General features: G+C 36.9%; 2 protein-coding genes and 1 long non-coding RNA gene across 3 annotated transcripts; all 3 read right to left on the reverse strand.

The window, feature by feature from the left end:
* Positions 1-4474: 4474 nt before the first annotated feature.
* LOC123869255 lies at positions 4475-6390 on the reverse strand. Its single transcript, XR_006796844.1, has 2 exons — positions 5356-6390; positions 4475-4614 (listed from the first exon to the last, which is right to left on the reverse strand). It is a non-coding gene; the product is annotated as an uncharacterized LOC123869255 (long non-coding RNA).
* Positions 6391-8436: 2046 nt separating this feature from the next.
* On the reverse strand, positions 8437-11064 carry LOC123869253 (histone H2A.V). Its single transcript, XM_045912101.1, has 5 exons — positions 10913-11064; positions 10692-10769; positions 10396-10509; positions 9767-9966; positions 8437-9021 (listed from the first exon to the last, which is right to left on the reverse strand). The coding sequence occupies exons 1-4, from the start codon at positions 10913-10915 to the stop codon at positions 9772-9774; spliced, it is 390 nt and encodes a 129-aa protein (XP_045768057.1). The 5' UTR covers positions 10916-11064; the 3' UTR covers positions 8437-9021; positions 9767-9771.
* A 1729-nt stretch (positions 11065-12793) lies between these two features.
* LOC123869246 (SPARC) lies at positions 12794-25883 on the reverse strand. Its single transcript, XM_045912090.1, has 9 exons — positions 25739-25883; positions 17115-17192; positions 16278-16442; positions 15462-15540; positions 14860-14975; positions 14502-14648; positions 14035-14237; positions 13545-13692; positions 12794-13189 (listed from the first exon to the last, which is right to left on the reverse strand). Exons 2-9 carry the CDS (start codon positions 17178-17180, stop codon positions 13130-13132), a joined length of 984 nt encoding a protein of 327 aa, XP_045768046.1. The 5' UTR covers positions 17181-17192; positions 25739-25883; the 3' UTR covers positions 12794-13129.
* Positions 25884-26656: the final 773 nt, after the last annotated feature.

A 26656-nucleotide genomic window follows, 5' to 3' on the forward strand; every position in this document is an offset into this window, starting at 1 on the left:
GTGCAATAAGTCGAGTTTTTGGGCAAATTGACTTAAGACCATATCCGTAATCACGAAAATGCTCTATATTTTCGCCTTAGACGTCTTTTTTGTATCTTCAGTAGTTTCGGTTCTGTTGGTTATCAAAACTGCAATATGTAATATTACGATTTGTAAGTAGCTAATCATAACCGCGAATATCTCGAAAGTAGTCGAAACCTAGTTATTGCTCTCTTCGTTAGGACGGCAGAAGTATCAACCGATTTAAGTAATAAAATTTACATTGTCAGGAAATACAATACAAAACCAGATAATGCAACAAGAATTTTGCATAACAACATGACTTATCTCATACTTATACTGATACTTATACATACTTACATAATGACATACTTTTGTGTCTTATGACACAAAAGTATGTCATTATTATTCAGTTACTAGCCGATGCCCGCGACTTCGCCCGCGTGGATTTAGGTTTTCCGAAATCCCGTGGGAACTCTTTGATTTTCCGGGATAAAAAGTAGCCTATGTGCTAATCCAGGATATTATCTATCTCCATTCCAAATTTCAGCCAAATCCGTCCAGTAGTTTTTGCGTGAAGGAGTAACAAACATACACACACACACACACACATACAAACTTTCGCCTTTATAATATTAGTGTGATGTAGTCATGTTTTCAACAATAATAATTGTACTTGATTCTAAAAATACCATTCAAGTGAAAGTCGGATTCGCACAGAAGGGTTCCGCACGATCGTACAAGAAATCTCAAACCAGTGTAATAAAACTGTGCAAATTAATGACGAATGTGATTTAGTTTAACTAATTATTTGATTGGGAACACAAATCTTTAATTTTTTTGTGATGTAACCATAAGTTCACGGTTTTCAAATTTTTTCGTTCAATTGTGCTTTAAGACATTGCCACCAGCCAAATGTCATGATTCCTATTTTGATTCCCCCAAAATGGCAGACAAGGGGGGCAGACAGACAGACAATGAAGTGATCCTTTATAGGTTCCTGTTTTCCTTTTGAGGTATGAAACCCTCGACAAATGTAAATCTTTTCCATTAAACTAGGTACATTAACCAAAATATATTCTAGTAAAATGTATAAAACAAAAATTTTCAAAATCTATTTATGTGGATTTAGAAAATCATGATCAGTTTACAAATTCACAAAAAATTAAGTTTACTAAATCAGATATAGATGGCGCTGTTGCCAATATCTTGTATAATGATATGGAAACCTTCGTGGGTGAGTCCGACTCGCACTTGACCGGATTTTTTATACCTAAAGCCTGACCAACTAAATTCGTCATCATTCCAAAACGCTAAATGGTTGCAATTTTCCGGACAATGCGTTCTTAAAACCACTTTTAGAATGACCACAACCGTTTAAGCAATCGAATAAATTATTTATAAATAAAATTATCTCTGTAATGAAAATGCCATCATCAATGTTTACAGGTATCGTACAATAATCGTCAATTGTTAAAATGTCCATGTATGTCTTCATCCGCATTGACACAGTGAGGGCCACCTCTCTGCTAAAGACTCTTACAGCAAAAGCTTCTCTTAAAGCTTGACCTGAAAGGTAAAATGAATTATCAATGAATTACATAAATTCGAGCAAATTGTTAGTTATAATATTATGAGACATAAATCACAACATTTCATGATAATCTTTGACTTTGATTAGATATGTGATGTAACCACAAATTCATGGTTTCGGATTTTTCCCTTTATTAATTATTGTGCTATTAGGACATTGCTAGCTACCAAATGTCATGGATTATATACGGGAAGTATCTCAAGAGCTTTGATTCCCTTGTCTTGATAGAGACACAGATAGACAGACAGAAAACGAAGTATAAGGATTCCTTTTTTCTTTGGAGATACGGAACCCTAAAAATAAAAGACCTAAATGAATTAAATTAAATGCTAATACATAATTCAAGAAATTTTTGGGCTGGACCTTAAAAATAGTGCCACTGGTGCCGCTATTTTATGCACCAATTGGTCAAACCAATAATTAGTGGGACAAATTGAACTTTAAAATGTTATACAATCTACTTTGTCCTACTTGGAGGGGCAATGTGTAATAAGCCAAAATAAAAATCGGTCAAGTGTGAGTTGGACTCGCACACAAAAGGTTCCGTACCATCGCACAAGATATAACACTATTTAGCACGCTGAAAAACAGACATACAGACAAACGGATGGACAGCGGAGGCTTAGTAATAGAGTCTCATTGGCACCCTTCACGTACGGAACCCTAAAAATTGATACGAGTCGTTGCAATGCTAAATACTTTTGGGTGCTCACACCTGTTTCTTCATAAAATGTTTGTAAAACTTCAGTTTGTTATGGTAAGATGTCTTTACTTGCCTTCATATTATCGACAGAATTTGGTTTCAAATGTCTATCTGTTAGTCGAGTATTCCTTACAGTGCCACCAATCCCACCTACCGCATATATTTTTTCAATGATCTGACACCCAAATAGCACGGCGATTACCGATGATTAGGTCCTTTTTCTGAAATTGTTTAAATGACATTTTAGTAGATGTGGAACATCACATATATTATGATATACTTTTTTGCCATTCATAATATAATAATAAACATTCAACCCATCTTTGCCACTGCGAAGGAGATTGGTAAACTTTTTTTTAGAAAAAGTGCTATTATGCCATAAATGATCTTCTTAACGACTTAAATATAATATAAATAAAAATATGGGTCTCCCTGCTAGGGCCCGCTGCACAGACCAAATTGCAACACCCAAAACTGGGTATCTATAATACTACCATAGTATTTTGTTCCAAACTAGAGGATGCCCGCGACTTCGTCCGCGTGGATTTAGGTTTTTAAAGATCCCGTGGGAACTGGTTGATTTTCCAGGATAAAAAGTTGCCTATGTCAATTACAGGGACGCAAGCTACCTTGGTACCAAATTTCATACAAATCGTAAAGCGGATAGGTTTTTAAGAATCCCGTGGGAACTCTTTGATTTTCCGGGATAAAAAGTAGCCTGTGTCCGTCCCCGGGATATAAGCTAACCCTATACCAAATTTCGTCAGAATCGGTTAAACTGTTGGGCGGTGAAAAAGTAGCAGGCAGGCAGACAGACAGACAGACAGACAGAATCGTAAAGCGGATAGGTTTTTAAGAATCCCGTGGGAACTCTTTGATTTTCCGGGATAAAAAGTAGCCTGTGTCCGTCCCCGGGATATAAGCTAACCCTATACCAAATTTCGTCAGAATCGGTTAAACTGTTGGGCGGTGAAAAAGTAGCAGGCAGACAGACAGACAGAATCGTAAAGCGGATAGGTTTTTAAGAATCCCGTGGGAACTCTTTGATTTTCCGGGATAAAAAGTAGCCTGTGTCCGTCCCCGGGATATAAGCTAACCCTATACCAAATTTCGTCAGAATCGGTTAAACTGTTGGGCGGTGAAAAAGTAGCAGGCAGGCAGACAGACAGACAGACAGACAGACAGAATCGTAAAGCGGATAGGTTTTTAAGAATCCCGTGGGAACTCTTTGATTTTCCGGGATAAAAAGTAGCCTGTGTCCGTCCCCGGGATATAAGCTAACCCTATACCAAATTTCGTCAGAATCGGTTAAACTGTTGGGCGGTGAAAAAGTAGCAGGCAGGCAGACAGACAGACAGACAGACAGATAGACAGACAGACAGACACACTTTCGCAATTATAATATTAGTATGGATGTTAGATTTAAGGAAAGTATTTATGGAATTGCTATAAAAAACAAATAAATAAAAAATATCTTCATGTGCATCTGACATCTGAAACTGCTGAACCGATTTTTACCGAAACATAGGCTATATTTTATTTTCAAAAAGTTAGAGATCTTTACTAAAATTGTAATTAGCTACCTGTGCATGTCACTTTTTCATAGCTTAACAATAAAACCAATTTAGATGTATATCAGAAAGATAGCTTGCATCCTGAAGATGGATACCATACTATTTATACTGGAAAATTAAATAAAGTCTAAATAAAGCCATTATTGTTTTACTACAGACAAAATGACGGGTGTAAGCTTGTATAGTGAATGTAAAATAAGTAGTACAGATTCTTAATATGAGGTGTATGACAATAGTCTGCACATTGTATAAAAACAGAAATCAGCCAAGTTTGTGTATTTAATCCTTAGTCTATGACATTCAATTCCATCAGCCTGTATGCGTTCACTGCTGGACATAGGCCTTTCCAAGAGTGGGCCACCAAACACGGTTCTCCACCTTCCGTGTGGACTATACAAATTTCAAACCCCTATTTTACCCCCTTATGGGTTGAATTTTCAAAAATCCCTTCTTAGCTACGTCTACCATAATGACTGTTTGCATACCAAATTTCAGCCCCATCCGTCAAGTAGTTTGAGCTGTGCATTGGTAAGTCAGTCAGTCAGTGATTTTTATATGTATAGATATATGGTATGATATTTAATAAACCACTGTTTTACTTGCCTCAATTTGTTCATAGGAATGCGTGGTATAGTTCCAACATGTTTCTTTACCAGTTTTGTTGCTTCTCACACAGCACCTCAGGTGCAGGATTTCACTGTGTTCCCAGTGTAAACACAAATTCAGATGACCAACTCCTTATTCTGGAAAGTTAAGGCAGAAACATAAAGTAAATGGTAAATTATATTATCATTCATTAATAGAGTAAATTTTCTTTTTTTAGCTCAACAAAAGAACCAGTTTTGGAGAAATCCCACAGAGAAACAGCTTGCATCTGGAGACAAAGATAGGCATTTTAAGAGCCATGCTTTTTATCCTAGAAAATTAAAGAGTATCCATCTCATAGATAGGAATTTTGAAAAACCGAAACAAAGTCATGAGTATCAAAGTGTTTATTTTATAGGAAGCTTTGAAGTGTATTAAAGAGTTCATACTTCACAATGAACAACATAATGAACATTTTTAGCCACTCATCAGTGAGAATATCCCTGTTTATTTGGTATAATGGATATATTTGGATTTGGCATGTTTAATGAAGAAATTCATCTGAAATTATTCCATACCAATATTATGAACGTGAAAGTGTAACTGTAACTTTTCACAGCCTATCCATTTAACCAATTTTGACGAAATTTTGTGGTGATAGCTTGCATCTCGGAGATGGATGCAGGCTATTTCTTGTTCCATGAAATGAAAGAGTTCTTAAAAATCTAATTCCACGTGGATGAAGTCACAGGCATCATCTATTTGGCACTGAAATAGCTTGCATCCTGGAGGAGACATAGGATACTAATTTTCATCCCAGAAAATGAAAGAGTTCCCATGGGATTTAAAAAATCTAAGTCACGCGAACAAAGTCGCGGGCATCATCTAGTAATACTTACTCTGTGATGACAAAACTATGCTTTCCACCTCCGTAATTGCAGTCTTATATAGTTATGATACTGCATGCATGTATGAGAGTCCCTTTAGCCTTTTCCATCCAGTCGTTCTCGTCCAGCCACTCTCCTGAGGTAGTTTTTCCAGCAGCTTGCACTTGGAGGTTGTTTTACATGCCCTTATCGCCTTCACAGTAAGAACACCCCCAGAAGTCCCCAGAACCCCCAGAAGATGTTTGGTGCATCTTCGGCATTCGCTAGATGTGGGCCACCTTTCCTTTGATCTTCGTGAAAACGCAAAATGCAAGTCCAAACCAAGGAATACATTTCTCAATCGCGGTTATGGTTATTAGCGCTCACTGATTCTTTATACGAGTGTATACAAAACAAGTATACTCAATTTAAGAAAAAAAGACGATAAATTTCTAAGAAAAACATATGAAACAGTGATTTAAATTGGCTAAAAAGTTTTCGTATTTTATTGATTTCTACGTTACGCCATTTTTACAGTGTTGTCGACATTTGATTTTATTTCCCCCAAATTCAGATTTTTAATCGTACCTATTGAAATGAGAAATCCAATGAACGACATTGAACATTTTTATATTTTGTATGTTACTGCTACTCTGTTTTATATTACTTTATTCAAAAAATGGTTATCATGTTATATCACTGTAATTTCAAACCTAAATATATTATTTTACTTAAATTTGCTCTATGATTCTTAAAAACCTTTAATTTTGGCAACATGAAATTTAAAGTTAAATCCAATAAAATATTATACTTTTTTCTATAAAAATCTAAGCTCGTTTTTCTTCCACCTTTAGGGTAAAACCCTTAGCTGGTCACACTCCTCGTGCGACCATTCCATATAACTATAATACATATAGTAATAAAAAATTTCAAACGTGTGCGTAAAATATAGCTGTGGTAGTGAAGCGAGAAGCTTAATGTCTACCCATACTAATTATGTGAGATAGAAGACATGTACTTGCAATGTACCTAAGCATATTTGAAATACCGTAGGATAGCCGGCCCTGCCAATGGCTGCAAATTTGACAGTAACCTTTTGTTTCTGGTCGGTGACAATAACAAAGACAAACCAAAGAAAACCAAGAAGAAAACAGTTGCTATTTGACAACTGTTTGACAAATAAAACCACAGACTATGAACGTTAAGTAATTTGATGTTTGTTGTACAGTGGTCACGGGTAACTTTAAAAATCTGTCAAATATTCTGAATGGACGGTTTAAAAAACAACAAAAATGCACCTGCAAAAAGGGTTTTGTATAGATAAAAGCGTTATTATTTAATGCATTCCACAAAATAAATAAAAAGATTAGATAGATATTTCTAGTGTCAAATAAGCACTTAAGGCTTTTTCACAACCTTATGGTTTAGAAGTCTTTTTTATATTGATTTTTAAAACTAAGTCTTTTAAGGTATGTTTTATACCTTTCTTAAGTTTTTAAAACCACTTTGATATTTATGATTTCTTAGGATTTTTTACACTTCATAGCTGTTACGTTCGACAAAAATAGGACCAAAGGAAAATCATAGACACATCACTTACGGATGAACGGACAGCGAAGGCTTCTGACCTGGGTTTTTATTCTAAGCCTCTGGCATAGTAACAGCACTGGTAATCATGGACTAGTAGGCACGCTTTGGGTACAGAACCCTAAAAAAGATTCAAGCAGCGATAAACCTCAGACCTCGAGGCTTATCTAATCTAGCAATTTTAGCGGCTGACTTAAATTCAAAGGGGCCGTCTTTTAACAATGGGTGGGCAAAAACTATAATATTTTGTTCACGGATGTTCCCAACTTTGGGCTACAAGATGGGCATCATTGTCTTCTTATGCCTGTGGTCGGCAAGCCAGAACCAGTTTATAAACTGGCTCCTTCTTTTAGACTAGCTCTTTGTTAACGACAGCAGTCGTCAAAGTATGTTTTACCCGACTGCGGCTAAGCCAAAAGGAAGGGTTATGATTTTAGCAGTCTATTTAGAATATTTTCTTTATTCGGTATTAGACAAAAGGCATATTCGAAATTAAGCAGAAAGGCTGTTGTAGTACCTACTACGAAATATACCGATAGCAGCAGCTGTCGTTAGTGACTCACTGCACTGAGTAAGCATAAAATGTTATTACCCACAGAGGTTCGTCGAAGCCGTCTAGACACAGCAATCGACCGGCTTCGGAGAACCCGAGATGGCCCGTAATTCCGGGACCTATATTGAAGTCGTTGTGGTCGGCATTTACCACGAGATTAAAGGCGGTGCAAGTTCAAAATTATTTGTAGGGTACCTCAAAAGGAAAAACGGAACCCTTATAGGATCACTTTGTTGTCTGTCCGTCTGCAGTGTCTATCAAGAAAACCTATTGGGTACTTGCCGTTGACCTAGAATAATGGGAAGGTAGACAGGTCTAGCACAAGTAAAGGAAATAACCGGCCAAGTGCGAGTCAGACTCGCGCACTGAGGGTTCCGTACGCGGGTAGTTTTCCGACATTTTGCATAATAAATCAAAAACTGATGCGTAAAAATAAATAAAAATCTGTTGTAGAATGTACAGTTAAAGCCCTTTCACTTAGCATAGTTATCTTATTTTGATTTAAACATTTTTTAATCATTTGACAATTTAAAAAAATTAAAATGTTTTCCAATTTTCAAAGTAAGATAACTATACTAAGTGGGATAATGTCATATGAAAGGGCTTTATCTGTACATTCTAAAAAGATTTTATTTTGTTTTATCGTGCAAAATGTCGGAAAAAATAACTCGAGTATGGAACCCCTGGTGTGCAAATCTGACTTGCACTTTGCCGGGTTTTTGATTCAATGCATACTATATTTTAAAAGAAGCCCAAGTTTCTATAATTAGCTAAGCAGTTTCACAGCATTGAGTAAGCAGGATCCTGGGATGATGTAAGTTTAGGGCCAATATATCACATTCAACAAGTCAGTTACACAAATAAAATATAAATACGAGGGTACACACAAACAATATTATATGTAACGACAGATGTCAAATGTGATCTATCATATTGGCCTTACTATAAGTAAATGAGAATTGAATCAAACCAAATTTTAGATTAAACAAACTTAAGTTTTTTCTCAATATATTTCAAAGATCAAAATACACTTTCTTACAACTTGTAACAGTTCAATCATACCAAATTAATTTTAGAACAATATTATACCACTTAAAAAAATACAAAATGTTGCAAATTATACTTTGACAGCTTAGAGCTAAAACAATTGCAAATTAGTTCTAATCTAACATGTAAAATTATAGCACTGCAGCTATTGAGGTAAACCACCTTACAAAAATTAAACTGCCAGTGCAACAATTTTAAAATCAGCTGAATCGAAATGAACACAGAGTCTAGCGAAATAAACATGTCTATTATTTCTCATCATGAACCAAAAAGTAAATCTTAACTCTAATCAGTAATCATATTTAAATCTCCTTATTGCTAAAAATATGTCTAGTTCTTATATCTAGTGTTTATTTAGTCCGGATCACCAGTTTATAGAGAAGTCACTCCACTGTCAAGAGTCCACATCACTACCTATATAGAAAACTATGTTTACCAATTGGCTGATTCATTATACATTGCTGATTGTGTCCGGGTCAAATGCAGTGAGAATGTTGTAGCCTGTAGTTAACCTGTTGATAAAAAAAAAACATTATTGCTAAAAAATGTATCAAAATCCATTATCGAATTTATCTTCGCTAAGTTTAAGTAGGCCAGTAATTAGTTCTTAATTGGTAGGAATAAATAATGTGAGAACAAATAGGATCACTCATATAGATTTGTATGGAAATCTGTATACATAATGGCTAGTATGTTATGGAAAAAAAAACTAACTAGTTGAGTTTGTAGAAAGTAACCTTTGGATCTACTGAACCTATTTTGTAAATTCTTTCACCAGTAGAAAGCTACATTATTTCTGAGTGGCATAGGCTATATTTTATTTTCAAAAAATTAGAAATCCATGTGACAATTGTAATAATCTACCCATGCGAAGCCAGAACGGGTCGGTAGTAAATAATAAGTTGAGCATAGGTTAAAAGTTAGCACGCTTTCATCTTAGACTGCATCATCACTTAACATCAGGGGAGATTGCAGTCAAGAGCTTGAAGACTTGTAATAGAATTAAAAAAAGAATCTATTTTAAAGTATTCAAAAGTATATTTTGAAGCATTAAATAGAGAATGAAATAAACCTGCAAAGACCTGATGTTAAAGTGCTTGCAAAACAAAAAGTGCAATCTGAATACAAGGTGTATGACTGCTCATTATACAAAAGAACAATAAGGATTACAAAACATAATCAGTGCTAACTAATAATTTAGAAATGACACAATATTTAACTTAATTATTTTGAATAAATATTAATTAGTATAATTACCTTGATTAAACTGGTGCCCCCGGGCCACCTTTTTTACCGATGAGCGATTTGTGAATATGTGGGATGACACCTCCTCCTGCGATGGTGGCTTTGATCAGACTGTCAAGTTCCTCATCTCCTCGGATGGCCAGCTGGAGATGTCTCGGTGTGATACGCTTTACTTTGAGATCTTTGGATGCGTTCCCCGCTAACTCTAAAACCTATAAAAATAAGGAAGTTGCTTATTGTAAGTATAGGTCGTTACGTTACGTTATTGATCAAAATGTTCCCGCCAAAAGTTTTAGTACCTACCTAGGTACTATAACTAGGTAGGTACTAGTTTCTGAGAACCATTATAGAATAACAACGCTTTTAAATGTTTAAATAGTACAAATGTAAACAAAGTAAAAACAACTTTGGCAATTGTTTTGTAAATAATTAAAAGCTTAACACGAATTCCCGCCAAAATTTATTATACATTTACTGAACAAACAACAAAATGAAAATGCTTTCAAAGCTGTGATAAGTAATAAAAATAATTTATAGAAACGATTAGTATGCTGATATCACCATTTTTTTCTAGAAAACGCTAGCTTTTTCGTATTGTAATTACGCTGGAGAGCCGCCATATTGACAAAGGCGTCACTTACCTCGGCAGTAAGATATTCGAGAATAGCTGCGGAGTATACAGCCGCTGTAGCCCCAACACGCCCATGGCTTGTCGTCCTATTTTTAAGATGCCTGTGAATTCTTCCGACAGGGAACTGAAAATTTTCATAAATAATGATCGGATATTCATTGATTATTTCCTCTGACACAGCGGCCCGCCGCCATACTAGAGGTCATGCGTATTATTCAATTTTAAGAAATAATTTAATATTTTGATTTCACTACAATTTCAGCATCCTAAATTCATTAAATCAATTAAGAAACCTAATCAGCATACCTGCAATCCCGCCCTCGCTGACCTGGATACTGCTTTCGCCTTGGCTTTGCCTGAATCTTTACCCGCTTTACCACCAGCCTAAAAATTGCGAAAAATCCGATTAATTTTTATCGTACGAAGCTGAAACTTCGCCAGGACGTAGATAACATTGTTTTCCACCGAAATACACTGTCAAAACATCACAACACTAATTATTTTTCACAAAATCTTGTAAAACTCACCATTTTGAAACGTGTAACACACTATCACCACTACTGAACAACCAATACAGGAAAGGCGCCAAGCCAAATCGACAAGACAAAGATGGCAGCGCTGCTCTGCTCAATGCACTCCGATCAGGTTGGCCAACCTTACTACCGGAAATGTCGCACAAACAAACGACTCTCTTGTACGGAGACAACCAATGAGAACAGTTCGAAATGGCGGGGTGGCGCTGTGCTGCCAAGCCATGTACGGCGGGTAAAATTAGAACTAATTTAATTTTTTCTAACTTTTTTAATGATATTGTTATGGACGTATGCTTTTTGATAATTTCAACAGATAAAATAAGTAGCAGAAATATAATAGAAACGGAAACGGGTAACAATGTTACACCACAGCTTAGGATGCTAACTTCTAAGCTTTTTCTAACGGGTCTGCCCACGAAATTCAAATTTTATTTGGTTTTTCGCAATTTATAAACTAAAACGACAACGTAGGCTTATGTTACTTTAATTGCGACAATGAAAGTATCATTCTCACAGGTTTATATAAAAATCTTTAGTTGAAAGGGTCCAGTTTAAGATGTTAGTTCTAGTATCGACTATAACTCACAAACTAGTCGATACCAGAACTAACATCTTAAACTGGACCCTTTCAAGTAAAGATTTTTATATAAATCTTTGAGGATGATACTGCCATTGCCGCAATTAAAGTGCTATAAGCCTACGTTGTCGTATTAATTTACAAATTGCGAAAAACCAAGTAAAATTTGAATTTCGCGAGCAGACCCGTCGCTTGCCCCATAAATAGTAAGTACCATGTTGTTGATAAATTGATAAATAAATAAATCGAAACGATAATCTATACTGTTAGGTATGTATTATAAATGCGAATGGGTGTGTTTGTTTGTCTTCCCTTCACGTTCTAACTAAGCAACTCATCAACTTGATTTTTGGCATAGAGATAGTTGAAGGTTGGAGAGTGGAGACATAAGCTACTTTTTATCCCAGAAAATCAATGAGTTCCCACATGATTTTTAAAACCTAAATCCACGCGAATGAAGTCGCGGGCACGAGCTAGTGTTATTAAATCTCTAGTCCATACTAGCACGCTATTGACCATTCTATTCAAAAAAGTTAAGTGCCTACTACTATAACTAATATCAGCTGTAAGTAAAGGTTCGTTAGTTTTAAAACAAGTTCTTTTGTCAAAAGCTGCACTGTCCGTAGTAAATTACAAGGCCCCCAAATAAAAGGGGCCTGTTCCAAGTACGTTAACTCAATCGCGTTTTTCCATAGGACTCAGTAATTTGTCATTTTTTGATAGCTTAGCTGGGAAATTTAGGTATTTTGATTCAATATATATTCTATAACATTTTCAATAGATTTTATTGCAACTAACTAAATACTAACACTTAGTTAAACTAAACAATATAAAAAATACAATCGATAATAATTAGTATGCAAAGATTTTCTTTGCAAACCGTATAATAATTTTCATGTTGACAATAGACAGATAAAAGTCATATTCTTACTTTGGACACATTATAGTGACCGTTTTGGACCAAATTTGTTTCATAAAAAAATATTAAGCACAGCAAGTGTTGGAGGTATGTCGATAAACACTTTAGGTTTCCCCTGAAAACGATGCTGCAGCTTTCTGTGGCTTCGTAGCCACAGAAGTTCTCAGTAGGGAACCTTATTTGTTTGGTGATTAATAATTTATTTAGGATTTTTTTTTACTTATTTTTGATAAGCATAAATTGTAAAAGGTCCGTCATTAAAAAAAGTTTTATCTACCTATTTCAAACTGGTAAGGTTAATGAAAAACACATTATTTTGTTACATATTTTTTAATTGTAGGAGAATTTTTGGTTTTTAAATCACAGTACAATGTAGTAAATGTTACAATTTTATATCAATAGTTTTTAAAGTAATGAATGAGACTTTACACACATACAATATGTTCATACTTACAAACTATTGTTGGACAAAATAAGCATCCATCATACAAAATTATTAGGCAGTTTTAAGTGTTGCAGTTTAAAATTACCTAATTTTTTTCCTACCTTTCTCTATTATTCACTGTTGCTATTGCAGTACTTTTTTAAGCAACACATTTAATTTAACAAGAATAGAATGTAGTTTAAATTAAATCTAAAATATCTTCTTACTTAAATCATAGATGGGTGTTTTTGAGTTAAGTATGTTAAGAATGTTTGCGATTTATATTATTGCTCATTCTGGCGTAGTGCCATCTTCATCCGTCAACTCATCACAGCGATCTTCCATTTCATACTGAAACAAAATAGTTACAGATAAGATTTTGGACGACTTCCTTGAGTCAGCGTTAGCGCTGTGGCTTCATAAGTAGAAATGCGTTAGGTGCTTCTTTATAAAGCTGCCACATCGCTCCTAGGTTGGCGTGCTTTTAATACACTGCATCTATTCTTATTAACCTAACGTATCTTAATATTTAACGACAGGTGAAATCGCAGCCAAGCATTTAATTAAGCTCATCACTGATGACTGAAGCGCATGACTGGGATTTTGACAAGTGTCAGGCATTATAATATAACTTTTAAGACGAATAAAAGTAAGTAATCACATAACGGATATGACAAACAGTACAGCAAATTGTGATTATAAGTACCTCATCCAGCTGTAGGCATTTGCCCCACTCGGCAAGCGTGATACGGTGGTCGTTATCTTCATCGCAGCTTTTAAGGAAGGGCGCGATGCAGTGCTCCAGAGCCATCAAAGGCGCCCGGATTGGGAAAAGCTCGTGAACTGACACAAATCTGGATAAAATGATACAGAATGAGTATAATGAGACTCTGGCTAAGTGCATTATGCTAATTTAGCACGACAAAAACCCATAAAACTAGACTAAGATTTATGTCCTATGTTAATACCATGAGTTATTGAAATATTTAAAAGCAAAATTTTTATAAGTGTACAGTAAGTACCTACCTAGTACACTCATAAAAAAATATTATTGGTAGTTTATAAGTATATAGTATATACTTAGAACGAATGGATCACAGTTTTATAATTTTTGATGTATGTATTCACTTATGTTGGCAGCATTAGCAAGGCTTCCAGCTCGTAGGGGCCTCGGTCTAACTCAATTCTTTATTTACCTGTCATTGTCATGCGCGTCGAGATCACACCATTTCCAGATAGCGGCGTTCGTCCAGCGACGTGTAAGGTTGGACTCAGCCTCACGCTCCATACGCAGATAGTGTGGGGTAAGTTCGCGACGCTCAGCCATGTCACGCATGATGTTGAACAGCCAATCGCGCATGCGCCGAGGGAAGTCTGCCATTTCGTTTTCGGTGCACTCCTACATGTATATTATACCAAAATATTATAGGAATATCTTTTGTTAAGGAAGAATAAAAATTAAAAATAGGAGTTTTAACATGAATTTATTCTTATTTTATTTTACTGAGACTACTGAGCTTTAAACCCAGTACATAGCCTTAGGGATAAACAGAGATTAATATGAGTGATAATACTTTCTCGAACGAGGGTTTATGCATTAGTCAAGGGCCTAACTAAAAATGGAAACACCTAAGTATGGTTGAAGGAGGTTTAGGCTACTTACAGGCATTTCCCTGCAAGCGCCGTAGTATTCTATTTGCACGTGACTGTACTCGGGTCCACGGCAGAGCTCTGAGTTGTCGAGGCAAAGGCACCGTTGTCTGTACACTTCGCAATCAGATGTCCAGGTCTCGTTGGCATTTGTACAGACCTGTAATACAAAAATAATCCTGACTGAAATTTTACATGAAAATCAATAAGCGTTTCGTATGCATCTCAAAGGTATTATGCTATCATATTGATTTCTTTAAAAAAGCCTTGAACAGTGAGAAAGTTTTCAAGGACTTTTCGTGGTAAACACTTAAAAAAGTTACAAACAAACACAAGAAGGAATCAATCAACAGGAGTTTTTTATATAATACCTTGCGGCGGGAATCGGTTTCATACGGACATTCCTTGATGCAATTACAGACAGCGTCACCATGTTCATCGATTTCGCAAACACGACCGGCGCTGCAGTGCACCTTCAGGCAAGGATCTGTGTGAAAATGTTCCTTTATTATAATAACTCTGAATCCACCGATATATTCGGAATGTATCTTCTTTAAACTTCCTTACGAGTTTCTTGCTGGTTCTTCTCGGTAGAAACGGCATTCCGAACCAGTGGTAAATTATTTTGACGATTCAAAAGCACTTGTAAAAGTCTACCTGAATAAAAATCTATTCTATTCTATTCAAATTTAAAACCAATTTAACATAAGTACCAAAAAGGTACCTGCGTTATATCGAGGCCCCCTAACAGTGGGGGCCTCATAAAGGCACAAAAATAATAATTGTCTTTAATTTGTATAGTGCCCATTTCAGTGGGTGGCTTATGAAACATAGCTATAACTTAACCATGCTGTTATGTTTACATCATCAAGCCATCGTTGCGGACCTTTTCCACTTGGTCTTTTTATTTTATTTATAATATTACTAACTGTAGTAAAGTCCTCACCCCTCTCATAACTCAGCTGTTACTCACCATCAAGAAAGCTTTCGTTGCCATTTTCTTCGTCTGGGATTTCATTCATTAATTCATTGACACGGGCTCTCTCTGCTTCCTTAAATCATAACATGGCAGTTTCTTAGCAGTTCCAATACAGAGCAAAATTTTTAACTACCATTACCCATATTTATTTAAGTACTAGCGACCCGCCCCGGCTTCGCACGGGTGGACATTTATTTTTTCTATTGTCCGGGATAAAATATAGCCTATACGGATTCGGAAGAATCCCTCTAAGTAATGGTAAAAGAAATTTTGAAATCGGTCCAGTAGTTTTTGAGCCTATTCAATACAAACATACAAAAATACAAAGGTTTCCTCTTTATAATATTAGTATAGATATAAATGCGAAAGTGTGTTTCTTTGTTCGTTTGTCCTTCAATCACGTCGTAACGAAGCAACGGATCTTTACTAGTATAATCTACACTGTGGCGATGTGCACCGATTCGAGGGCGTTAGTGTGACAGAGTTGTAACTTTTTTCATAAGAGAGTTATATTGTGAAAAGTTAGAATATACATTATACATATATGTACAAAAATAAAACTCCAGATAGGCAAAACTCATAGGTAGGTACAGTTAAAAATAAACCGGCCAAGTGCGAGTTAGACTTGCGCACCGAGGGTTATAATAAGCGTAAAGCTTGTGCAGTAGGCACGACAATAGTGCAACGGGTGGAGTTTGAACCACCGACCTTTTGGCGTTCAGTCCGCTCTCAACCATTGAGCTATTGAGGCTTTGACACTTATGAGCGTGCTTCAAAAAATGGCGCTCCTTTACCAGGGTCGGTACATACCTGGAAGCGCTTCTCGTCGAGGCGCTCCGCCATGCCGAGCTCGAGGTGCTCCGCCTCGGAGTCCTCTCGCTGCACGTGCATCGAGGGAGGGAACAGCCGCGCCGCCGCCAGCATGGCCGGCTCCGTGGTGCTGGTGGTGCGCAGCCGACGGTGCCGCCGCCGCTTCTGCAAACATTACCACACTTTTCTTCTTCTCGAATAAAAACAACGGGGAACGGTACAACCATAGATAGATTTTTCTTTTTTTTTTTTTAAATAAAAGAATATTAGTCATCCGATTATTGAGGCTTTCGGTACTAGAAGTAGGTACGACAATTATAGTGCAACGGGTGGTGTTTAAGAACCGTCGAACTTTCGGAATTCAATCCGCGCCTCAACCGTTGAGCTATTGAGGCTCAAAGGGTCCAACTTAAGGAGATTATAATTATACTCAACAAACGTAAAAAAGCATGTAATTGAACGCTAGCAAAAATTTAATGCTATTGTTATACTACCTAAACATAAATAAATAATCCAATACCAATAGCCCTTTGCTTTATACTTGTAGTTTTAGTAATTTAATATTTTCGAAACCCGCAATGTATAGCGTGCAAAACTCGGAGTCAATGCCCCGCCTACGACGCGGCACATATTTACGCAATGTTCGTCGACCTCTAGCTTCAGCCAGATGTTTTTTGGCCAAATAGGAATTTGCTTTCGCGGTTTTTTTTTGGTATCCAGTACTCATCAGTACTATCAACTGTCTTCATTTTTGCTAGAGTTCTTATAACACCTTCTAGGTTAGGTAGGTTCTACCTGAGTCTGTTCTCTGAGGTCTGAGTGGTCTGTCGCACTTACCATCACCGCCTCTGTGGAGCATATCGCCGCGACCAGTACGGCCAGCAACAGCAGCTTACTCTTCATTGTGATTGCAATCTGTAAAGGTAACATTTTCGTTATTTTTCGAAGCTTATGCAATACCCGGCTGGATCGAGTAGGCCATCGTATGGATTAACAGGAGCGTTAAGCGAATGAGACGAAAGAGGGGAGCTGCGTCGGTTCTTGCCGACGTGGTCGGTCGGCTTAGGACAACCTGGGTTGCACCAAAAGTCAGTGAGCTTTTCCTGTTATATATTTAAACTAGGATGATGCCTCTGACTCCGTCCGCGTGGATTTAGGTAAAAATCCCGTAGGAACTCTTTGCTTGCTCGGGATAAAAAGTTGACGACGTCAATTCCCGGGGCGTAAGCTGCGAGTACCTCTGTACAAACATATAAATCGGTTAAAGGATGGACCCTTAAGAATCCCGTGGGAACTCTTTGATTTTCTGGGATAAAAAGTAGCCTATGTTATGTACGTCCCCGGGCTGTAAGCTAACTCTCTTCCTTTCATTAAAATCAGTTCAGCAAGAGCCGTGAAACCGTAGCAAACAGACAGACAGATACACTTTCGCATTTATAATATTACTTGTTTCAGGTAGATGGATAGCTATCTATCTATCTACCTATACTTCTATCTATCTATCCACTTAATTTTTCGAAAATTTTCAACGCATCATAATATATCGGTGGCTCGTTTTCTATCTCGTCTTACAACCGTGGACCGTGGTCGTGTATCGAAAGGTCCTTGCCCTGTCGTATCGAATGGTAATCAGCCGGCCGTTATGTGAGAAGAATAAACACTGCACGATGGAGGTACACTTTGTAGACTAAGAGCTACCTACTCCAGTAGAAATAGAAATAAAAAGATTTTTTAGCACTTTATAGTCTAAGAGCTACCTACTCTATTAGAAATAGAAAGATTGTTTATTGAAATAAACTTTTATAAATTGCAAGATGTGCTTTTGAATCCTCAAATGAATGTACCACTGGTTTGAAATGTCATTCCTACCGTGAAGAATCAGCAAGAAACTCGGCGATTGCTGTTTTCAAATGTTCAATTTAAGTAAGTGCAATAATATTAGATATGCCATATTATGTATATTTGAGGGGTCTGCGAACGCCGTGCTTTCCGATGCCTTCACAGCATCTTGGGACCAACGTCTATCTTCGAAATAAGTACGTATGTTTCTTAGTTCGTTTCATGGTTTGATTCTTTGACATCAATGATTGGTAGGTCTCAGGTACTTTCTTATAGGTATTTAGGTGGGTCTAGGTAGGCAGGTACCAATAAATAACGATTTCGAAAAATTGACAATAGCATTTTATCGTTATAACTATAACTGTGTAAGCGCATTGGTGATCCTTGTGCGAACTGTGATTTGATTAATTCGTGAGCATTTACATCCATAAACCAACTATAATAACCTTCTCACACATATATATATTAAGCTAACTTTACTCTAAAATATTCACTCAAGTCCAACCTAGGTATTGCTGCGTAAACAATCCGCGGTCATTATGCGGACATAGCGATCACATTTCTGGGTATTTAAAGACTTGCAAAAATATCTAAATGATAAACAGTTATCGCAACTCAGATACCTACATGACTAAAGAAATTCTACGATTTAGAGAACTTTTTTATTATATAGATCATCACCCTTCTTTAATTACCACAAAATTACTCTAAGCTGTGTTCTTGACAGCCGGACAGTCGGAATCGATGTAAAGTGCTTGAATATTATATGTTGTAGGTACATACAAGTCTCATTATATTTTTTGTGCATAAGTTAGGCATACCTAAGTATTTAGGTACATATTTTCTAACATCCTAATAGACATATCAAATAATAGTAGGTACGCAATAAGTAGGTATCATAACTAGTTAAACGCCTCACAGACAGAAAGAGCATTTCTATTGATTTTTACCACACGGGTTGTCGGTGCAACGTCACAGGATAGGTACCTACCTAGGTACTCGTTCGTAGATCATTGTTTTAAAATTGATTTCTAAAAAGTCACGTAGGTAGGTACCTAGAATTGCACAAATTTTGCACGTGCTAATTAAATTCGGTGCAAGCTTATCCAATTTCATTCAATTGAGTCACTAGTTATACAAATATGTACCTACTTCTAATTTCAGAAAAGTACCTACCGAATTATTACCTAGCATTTTTCAAAATAAGTTTCAGAAAGATGATGATTTTCAAAAACTAATGATAACAATTTTAATTATAACAGTCCGACTAACAGAAGCATCTAAATAAATAACAAAACGTGTTAGGTACATAATATTACGTGTGATGAGTTCATCATCATTCATCACTTCCCATCTGTTCATGATATTAAAATCTATAAACACACATACACATCTAGTTAGGTATGTCTATAGTTAAAGTTATAGTTGTATGGTTATTTACCTACAAAGAGATTGGCAGAGGATCTTCCAAGGTGAATATATAACTCCTCTTTATTCCCTATCCAGTGGGAATTTTGAAAAAATCCGGCCTTATTCCTTGTTTAAACTATAAAACCTCTGTTTTCTAGAACCAAGGGTTTGAGACTCTGGCTGGGTGTTGATGATGTTGTCAGTCAATTTTGTTTTTAACCCCCGACCCAAAAAGAGGGGTGTTATAAGTTTGACGTGTGTATCTGTGTATCTGTCTGTGGCATCGTAGCGCCTAAACGAATGAACCGATTTAAATTTAGTTTTTTTTTTGTTTGAAAGGTGGCTTGATCGAGAGTGTTCTTAGCTATCATCCAAGAAAATCAGTTCAGCCGTTTGAAAGTTATCAGCTTTTTTCTAGTTACTGTAACCTTCACTTGTCGGGGGTGTTATAAATTAATTTACACTTGTTGATAAATAATTTCAGTTAGGCATAGACAATCAGAGATAGCTTTGATGATGTAAGCAGTGACACAGTTTAATAACAGAAACCGTCATATTAATTGACCGCTAGAGTTGTTGCCCGAGACCCATTTGCCTACTTTGCCATCCCATCTGAACTCCTGAACATATAGCAATTCATAATTGACTCTATCGTTAGGGCACGTATTTGTTTCTGTTGACCCAAATATGCCACGCTGATTGACCTAATGGGGGCTTCGTACAAGCAATAAAGCAATGCCTACCATGTCATCAACCTCGTCAACCCATTGACCACTACTGAGAATGAGAAGGGTTTTGGGCATAATCTGAACTCCTGGACATAATAGACAATTCATCATCAATCCCACCAAACAGTAGGAGATGATGCAGCCTAAGATGGAGCGCGCCTGATCTACTTTATGGGTTACAATATTTTATGTTCTACGAGTAATTAATTGAACCTCAATGGTCAATTTAAGTGATAATTTTAAATTCGGTAGGTAGGTACCTAGTACAGCTACTTATTAAAATTGATAAGTTTAATGAATGCTGTAAAGATACTGTTTAGTGGTCCATGACCCCCGACCCTAATGTTTAATACCGAAAACATACGAGTAGGTAGGTACCTACCCTATATATATAATTTTACGAGTAGGTACCTACTATCACACTAATATTATAAAGGCGAAAGTGTGTGTTTGTTACTCCTTCACGCAAAAACGACTTGACGGATTTGGCTGAAATTTGGAATGGAGATAGATAATATCCTGGATTAGCACATAGGCTACTTTTTATCCCGGAAAATCAAAGAGTTCCCACGGGATTTCAAACCTAAATCCACGCGGGCGAAGTCGCGGGCATCGGCTAGTTGTGTATAAATAAACTCTCATCATCATCATCATCATCATTAGCTTGTGGACGGCCACTGTTGGACATAGGGCTTCCCTAAAGAGCCTCAGCCTTCCTCATCCATCCACTTCCCGCCAGCCGCTTTATATCGTCAGTCCATCGTGCTAGAGGGCGCTTGCTTATACGCGTATTTCCGGTTCCAACGCAACGGCCATCGCCTCTAGGACAGGCATGGCCTGCACACTGCCATCAATGAGTTCAGTGAAATAAACTCTATAGCCGAATATAATAATTATGTAGGATATAAAATTGTCGATATAGGTACCTACAGGCAATTCCGTGTATAGGCTGGGGCCCGCACAATGTATAGTGTTGACCCTTCAGCATGGTATCCTGTGTAAACTGTGATCAGAGCTTAAAAGCGCAGATTAGCAGCTTTGTGCAGCTGTTTGTTTTTGAATGGTCTGAAAGAGGTCATTCATGGCAATGAATCTTAATTTATTCTGCAGTAGGTATGATCGTAAACCCTGAATTGCTTTATGTGATAGTTATAGCCAATACTATAGCACTATTATATTACTAGCTGATGCCCGCAGCTTCGCCCGCGTGGATTGGTCAGATCCCCTGCAGCATCAGGATTGAGGAGTTGGACTCCAAATTTTTTATGAAACAATGTCGCAAAGTTCCTCTATCGATTAAAAAAGAAATGACGCAAATCGGTTCAGAAATCTCGGAGATTTCGGTGTACATAGGTAGAAAAACACAACTCCCTTTTTGAAAGTCGGATAAAAAAGTAGCCTATGTTACTCCCTGGTCAATTCTCTACTTGTCTGTGAAAATCCCGTCAAAATCGGTTCAGCCGTTCCCAAGATTAGCCTTTTCAAACAGACAGACAGACAGACAAAAATTTTAAAAACGTGTGATTCAGTTATAGTATCGTTCAAATAACCATATGACCTTAATATGCGGTAGTTATTTCGAAATTACAGACAGACACTCCAATTTTATTTATTAGTAATTAGTATAGATTCTGTGCCTATAGCTGCTTTTTAATATACCAATAAACAATGAAAGCGACTATTGCCGCTACCATAACAATAAATATTAAAAACCTAAGATGGCGAATTGCAAAATGGCCGCCATGCAAATAAAAAAGCCATAGTCTGCCACGTTGGCCCACTGCGGGTTGGCAGACTTACACAAATCTTTGAGAACACTCTTAGGCGTAAAATATAGATTGTTTTCTCCACAAGTGATATTCTAATTGCTTAAATAGCACATAACTCTGAAAAGTTAGAAGTGCGTGTCCGGCATCGAACCCCTGACCTATCACCGCTCACACTGATTAACGGCCAAAATTAATGCTTAATCTATCTTTAACTTGTCGATAAGTTACTTAGCAACGCTGTTATTTGTCGAAAAGACTTGACGAATAACAACATTGCTAAGTAACTTATCGACAGATTCACATAGATTGATTATTATAATTTCGGCCGTTAGACAGTATGTCACAATTATTTTTAAACCAACGATTAAAGATCGATAACCCCTGACCGGCAACCTCAATACGATCTGTGTCGTCGGGAACAGTTTACCAGTTTTACGACTTCTGAAAAATTATACACCGTTCACATGTGGTTCACATAGAGTCGTAAACTATATTCTGCTATCCGCATTGACGTGTACTGCATAGAGACAATACGGCATTGCCCTGCCTCTCTTCGGTAGATACTAAACTACCTGCTACCATCTATGGAACTCACACCTATACTAATAAATAAAATTAGATTGTCTGTCTGTAATTTGGAAATAACTGCCTCATATTAAGCTCATATGGTTATTTGAACAACTGAACGACACGTTTTTAAAATTTCATTCGTTTAGGGGCAACGATGCCAGAGACATACACAGATACACACGTCAAACTTATAACACCCCTCTTTTTGGGTGGGGGGTTAAAAAGGAGTGACCTAATTAGAGCACTGATCCTGCGAATTCATTATTCCAGTGGTTATTCGCAAAGGACGGAAACCAGCCTTATCGAGTGTCCGCCGATAGCTCCGCTGTGACCCCGCGCTCATACGAGTTACAACAACAGATAAAAACATATAAAATATACAAAAAAACCGGCCAAGTGCGAGTCAGACTCGCGCACCGAGGGTTTCGTATTTGATATTTTTTCGATATTTCGCACGATAAGTTAAAACTATTAGGCATAAAAATAAATAAAAATCTGTTTTAGCATATACAGGAAAAGCCCTTTCATATGATACCCCACTTGATATACTTAGTTATCTTATTTTTGAAAATTGAGAACACTTTATTATTTGTTCATACACATTTTTTGTGCTGGAACACGTTCATTACATGTTCACGGTTTCGGATTTTTCTCTCTACTGGTGCTAGAATATCAGTCTTACTGATGATTCTAGGTCAATGGGAAGTGCCCTCTAGGTTTCTTGACAGACAGACAACAAAATGATGGTATAAGGGTTCCTTTTGAGGTACGGACTACGGAACTCTAAATATCGGCTTTTCGTGTCATTTAATATGAATAACCACGAGCACTGATAATGTGCCTTATATTATGTAGCTATCTACTTTGTTAAATGGGCAGCTTTATCTAAAGGTGGTAGTTATAATTATTATTGTAGACAAAAATTGACCTATAAAGGAGATAAAATCTTTTAGGTTCCCATTTTTTAAAGTTAACTACATTAAAAGATGTAGGTAGGTAATAATATTATAATAACATTATTGTGTAGAAACCAATTTGAACCGAATTCAGGAGCTTTGGTTAACACAGCAAAACGCTACTCGTAAACCAATGTACCTACCTACTCGTAGCTAAAGCTTCGGTTACAAAAGTAGATTTAGTTTACAGTTTGTAGCGAGCAACTGACCTAAATTATTATTATAGTTTACCTAGACTAAACGTAGGTAGACATATCAAAACCTAGAATAATCTAAAAGCTAGTGGGAGTATTTAGGCAGTGAAGCGTGATAAAAGCTGGAAGTTTTTTAAGAGTATCGAAACACGGAGTAGGTAGGTACCAACTAGTCATCCCTGCTGGACTACACAAACATACGGTCCCTATTTTACCCTCTTAGGGGTTTTTTCAAAAATCTTTTCTTAGCGGATGTCTACGTCGTAATAATTATCTGCATGTCTTTCAGCCCGACCTAAGCCACGGCCAAAATTAAGTGTTGTTCATTAATAACAACGTTGCTAAGTAACTTAACGACAGATTACAGATAGATTATTAATTTCGGCCGTTAGTAGTCCGAGCTGTGCGTTGATAGATAAGTCAGTCAGTCAGCTTTTAATTTTATATATTTAGATTAGGTACATACCTATACCTACTCAAGTAAGATTTTATATACTTTTATCATTATCAAGAACTCTCCAAATATTACCACCAGATCTCCGTTTAATAACTACCAACGGCCACACGATATTACAAAATATAAAATGCCAATCCGTGTGAATAGTGCTGAGTGCATGAGTATTGAGTAATGGACAATGGTAGCACATTGCATAAATTATGCATTGTAAACATATGATTTGAAAACAAATATTAATAATAATAATTATTATTAACTAAGTGTAGAGTCGCGGCTTTGTCTATGACCATAAGATTTTAATTTTTACGCGAGTTGTTAGGTATTTACTTACCCACTACTTATTTATTAAGTAGGTACATTAACATCTTCGATGGAGATTTTGTTAAGTCAGGATTCTTTTTTTTTTACAAAACATTGCTGTTGCTGTATATTATTGTACTTAGTTTGATAACATACAAGTGTAAATTAAAAATTTATAACACCCCCGACAAATGAAGGTTACAGTAACTAGAAAAGAGCTGATAACTTTTAAACGGCTAAACCGATTTTCTTGGATTATAGCTAAGAACACTCTCGATCAAGCCACCTTTCAAACAAAAAAAACTAAATTAAAATCGGTCAATAGTCTAGGAGCTACGATGCCACAGACAGATACACAGATACACACGTGAAACTTATAACACCCCTCTTTTTGGGTAGGGGGTAAAAACGCGTGCAAGTAGCCAGGGAACTAGGAAATAGAAATACACATTCTGTGAAAATTTCAACTCTCTACCTAACTATACAGTTCACGAGATACATCCCGCTGACAGACGGACGAACGGACAGCGGAGGCTTAGTTATACTAATAGGGTCCCGTCGTTGGCACCCTTCGGGTACGGAACCCTGAAAATGGACTTGTGGACTAAACTCAGTAAGTAGTTTGAATAGATAAAGATGAGACCGATTGAAAATTAGGGTCGGTACTACTGGTACTACGCAATTATCTTCGAGTCGATATTCGTGAAATATGAGAATGTGAATAAACTATTTTAAAGTTCTGGAAACCCGTTTTGAATAAAGGAAAGCGCTACAAAAAGGATGCACCTTTCATTGGACTCAACGAAAATATGGAGAGTGGAGTTATGGACATTAAAACAAAGATCGATCCTTAAATTCTTAATTAAAAATTAATCTATTAAATATATGTAGGTATACTTAATATATATCTACAGCTTGAAATACAAAAATATTTCTTTTCAGATTTCGGACGATTTCTACCAACGGCAAAAATTTAGGATTATAAGTAAATTGTCTATCTTATATATTATGTTAGCTGTCGATAGGTTAAAGGTACTTGATATTTAGCAATTTTTATTTTTCGAAAATTGTTCCTATCTATGGTCTTTTCTGACAATCAACAACGTCGATATCGATTACGGATGGATTGATATTATTCTGAATTTCAGCCAAAATTGTTAAAATCAAGTAAGACAATTTTTTTTAGGTATTTAGATTTACCTAATATATTTATAGAAAAAAATAATCCTAATACTCACCAGTAAAGACAGCTAAGCAAATGCGATGTCGAGGCCGCCTCACTGACGAAGCACAAGCCGCCGACTGCGCGGGCGCATCACGACCCTCGTCTTCGGTTCCCTGTCCGGAATTCCGGACCGCCTGTGTTTACTAACGCTGGCTTTACATGATCAAGTTCGCATCAGACCAATTACAATCTGGGTACTTTTAAAACAAGAGTGGATCTTCTAGGTAAACGCGTCCTATCTTAGACCACATCACCACTTTCCATCACGTGTGATTGGGCTAAGCTAGCTAAGTGCTTGCCTATAATAAATTTTAAAAAAAAAATTGGTTGTCTGTAAAGTCGGTTTACTGACGATAGTTGAACGTGACAACAAAGGCCGATTGTGCTTCTTTGTCGCTCGTTCCGCGCTCTCGCTTGCACTTCAAGCCTTACATGGAACGCCTCAGAGCGAGGTAACGCCGCACGAGTCATGTTTTTTCGTGCGTGCAGCCGGCTCTATCGAATTATGAGCTATACACCGTCAAGTGTTCATTAACATCATGGGCACTGACAGCCATACAGCCATACACGATCAAGTTTACCAGTCCAGTTTGCAGCGAACTGGAAGCGCCATCCAGTACGACGGTGTATGGCTACCAGTGTGTGTGATGTAGATAGCACACTTGAAGGTGTATGGATATCAGTCGACTGGACGCCGTGTCATGTTCGCTACAAACTTGACGGTAAACTTGAACGTGTATGGCCAGCGTTAGGCTAAGTTCAGATGGACATACGCGTTGACGCGTTTTGGATTGTTCTAAATGTCGAACGGCAACGCGCAGCGCGCGTAGGTTTTATAATCTGTTTCGGTTGAGCATGGAAGTTTGAAGTTTTGTCTTTGAAAAGCACTTTGCCGCGCGCTATAATTCTTTACATTTGAACGACTATGTAT

This window comes from Maniola jurtina, chromosome 10, assembly GCF_905333055.1.
Source record: "Maniola jurtina chromosome 10, ilManJurt1.1, whole genome shotgun sequence".
NCBI classification, from domain to species: domain Eukaryota; kingdom Metazoa; phylum Arthropoda; class Insecta; order Lepidoptera; family Nymphalidae; genus Maniola; species Maniola jurtina.

What these genes read in the sequence shown, in the direction of transcription:
- LOC123869246 (XM_045912090.1), bottom strand. Translation starts at nt 17,180, where the DNA reads ATGAAGAGTAAGCTGCTGTTGCTGGCCGTACTGGTCGCGGCGATATGC. An exon ending in TCGACGAGAAGCGCTTCCAG is followed by an intron (nt 15,541 to 16,277) that starts GTATGTACCGAC and finishes TTATGATTTAAG; the next exon opens with GAAGCAGAGAGAGCCCGTGT. An exon ending in AATGCCTACAGCTGGATGAG is followed by an intron (nt 13,190 to 13,544) that starts GTACTTATAATC and finishes ATTTTGTTTCAG; the next exon opens with TATGAAATGGAAGATCGCTG.
- LOC123869253 (XM_045912101.1), bottom strand. An exon ending in CAGCGAGGGCGGGATTGCAG is followed by an intron (nt 10,510 to 10,691) that starts GTATGCTGATTA and finishes GAAAATTTTCAG; the next exon opens with TTCCCTGTCGGAAGAATTCA. An exon ending in TCGAATATCTTACTGCCGAG is followed by an intron (nt 9,967 to 10,395) that starts GTAAGTGACGCC and finishes TTATTTTTATAG; the next exon opens with GTTTTAGAGTTAGCGGGGAA.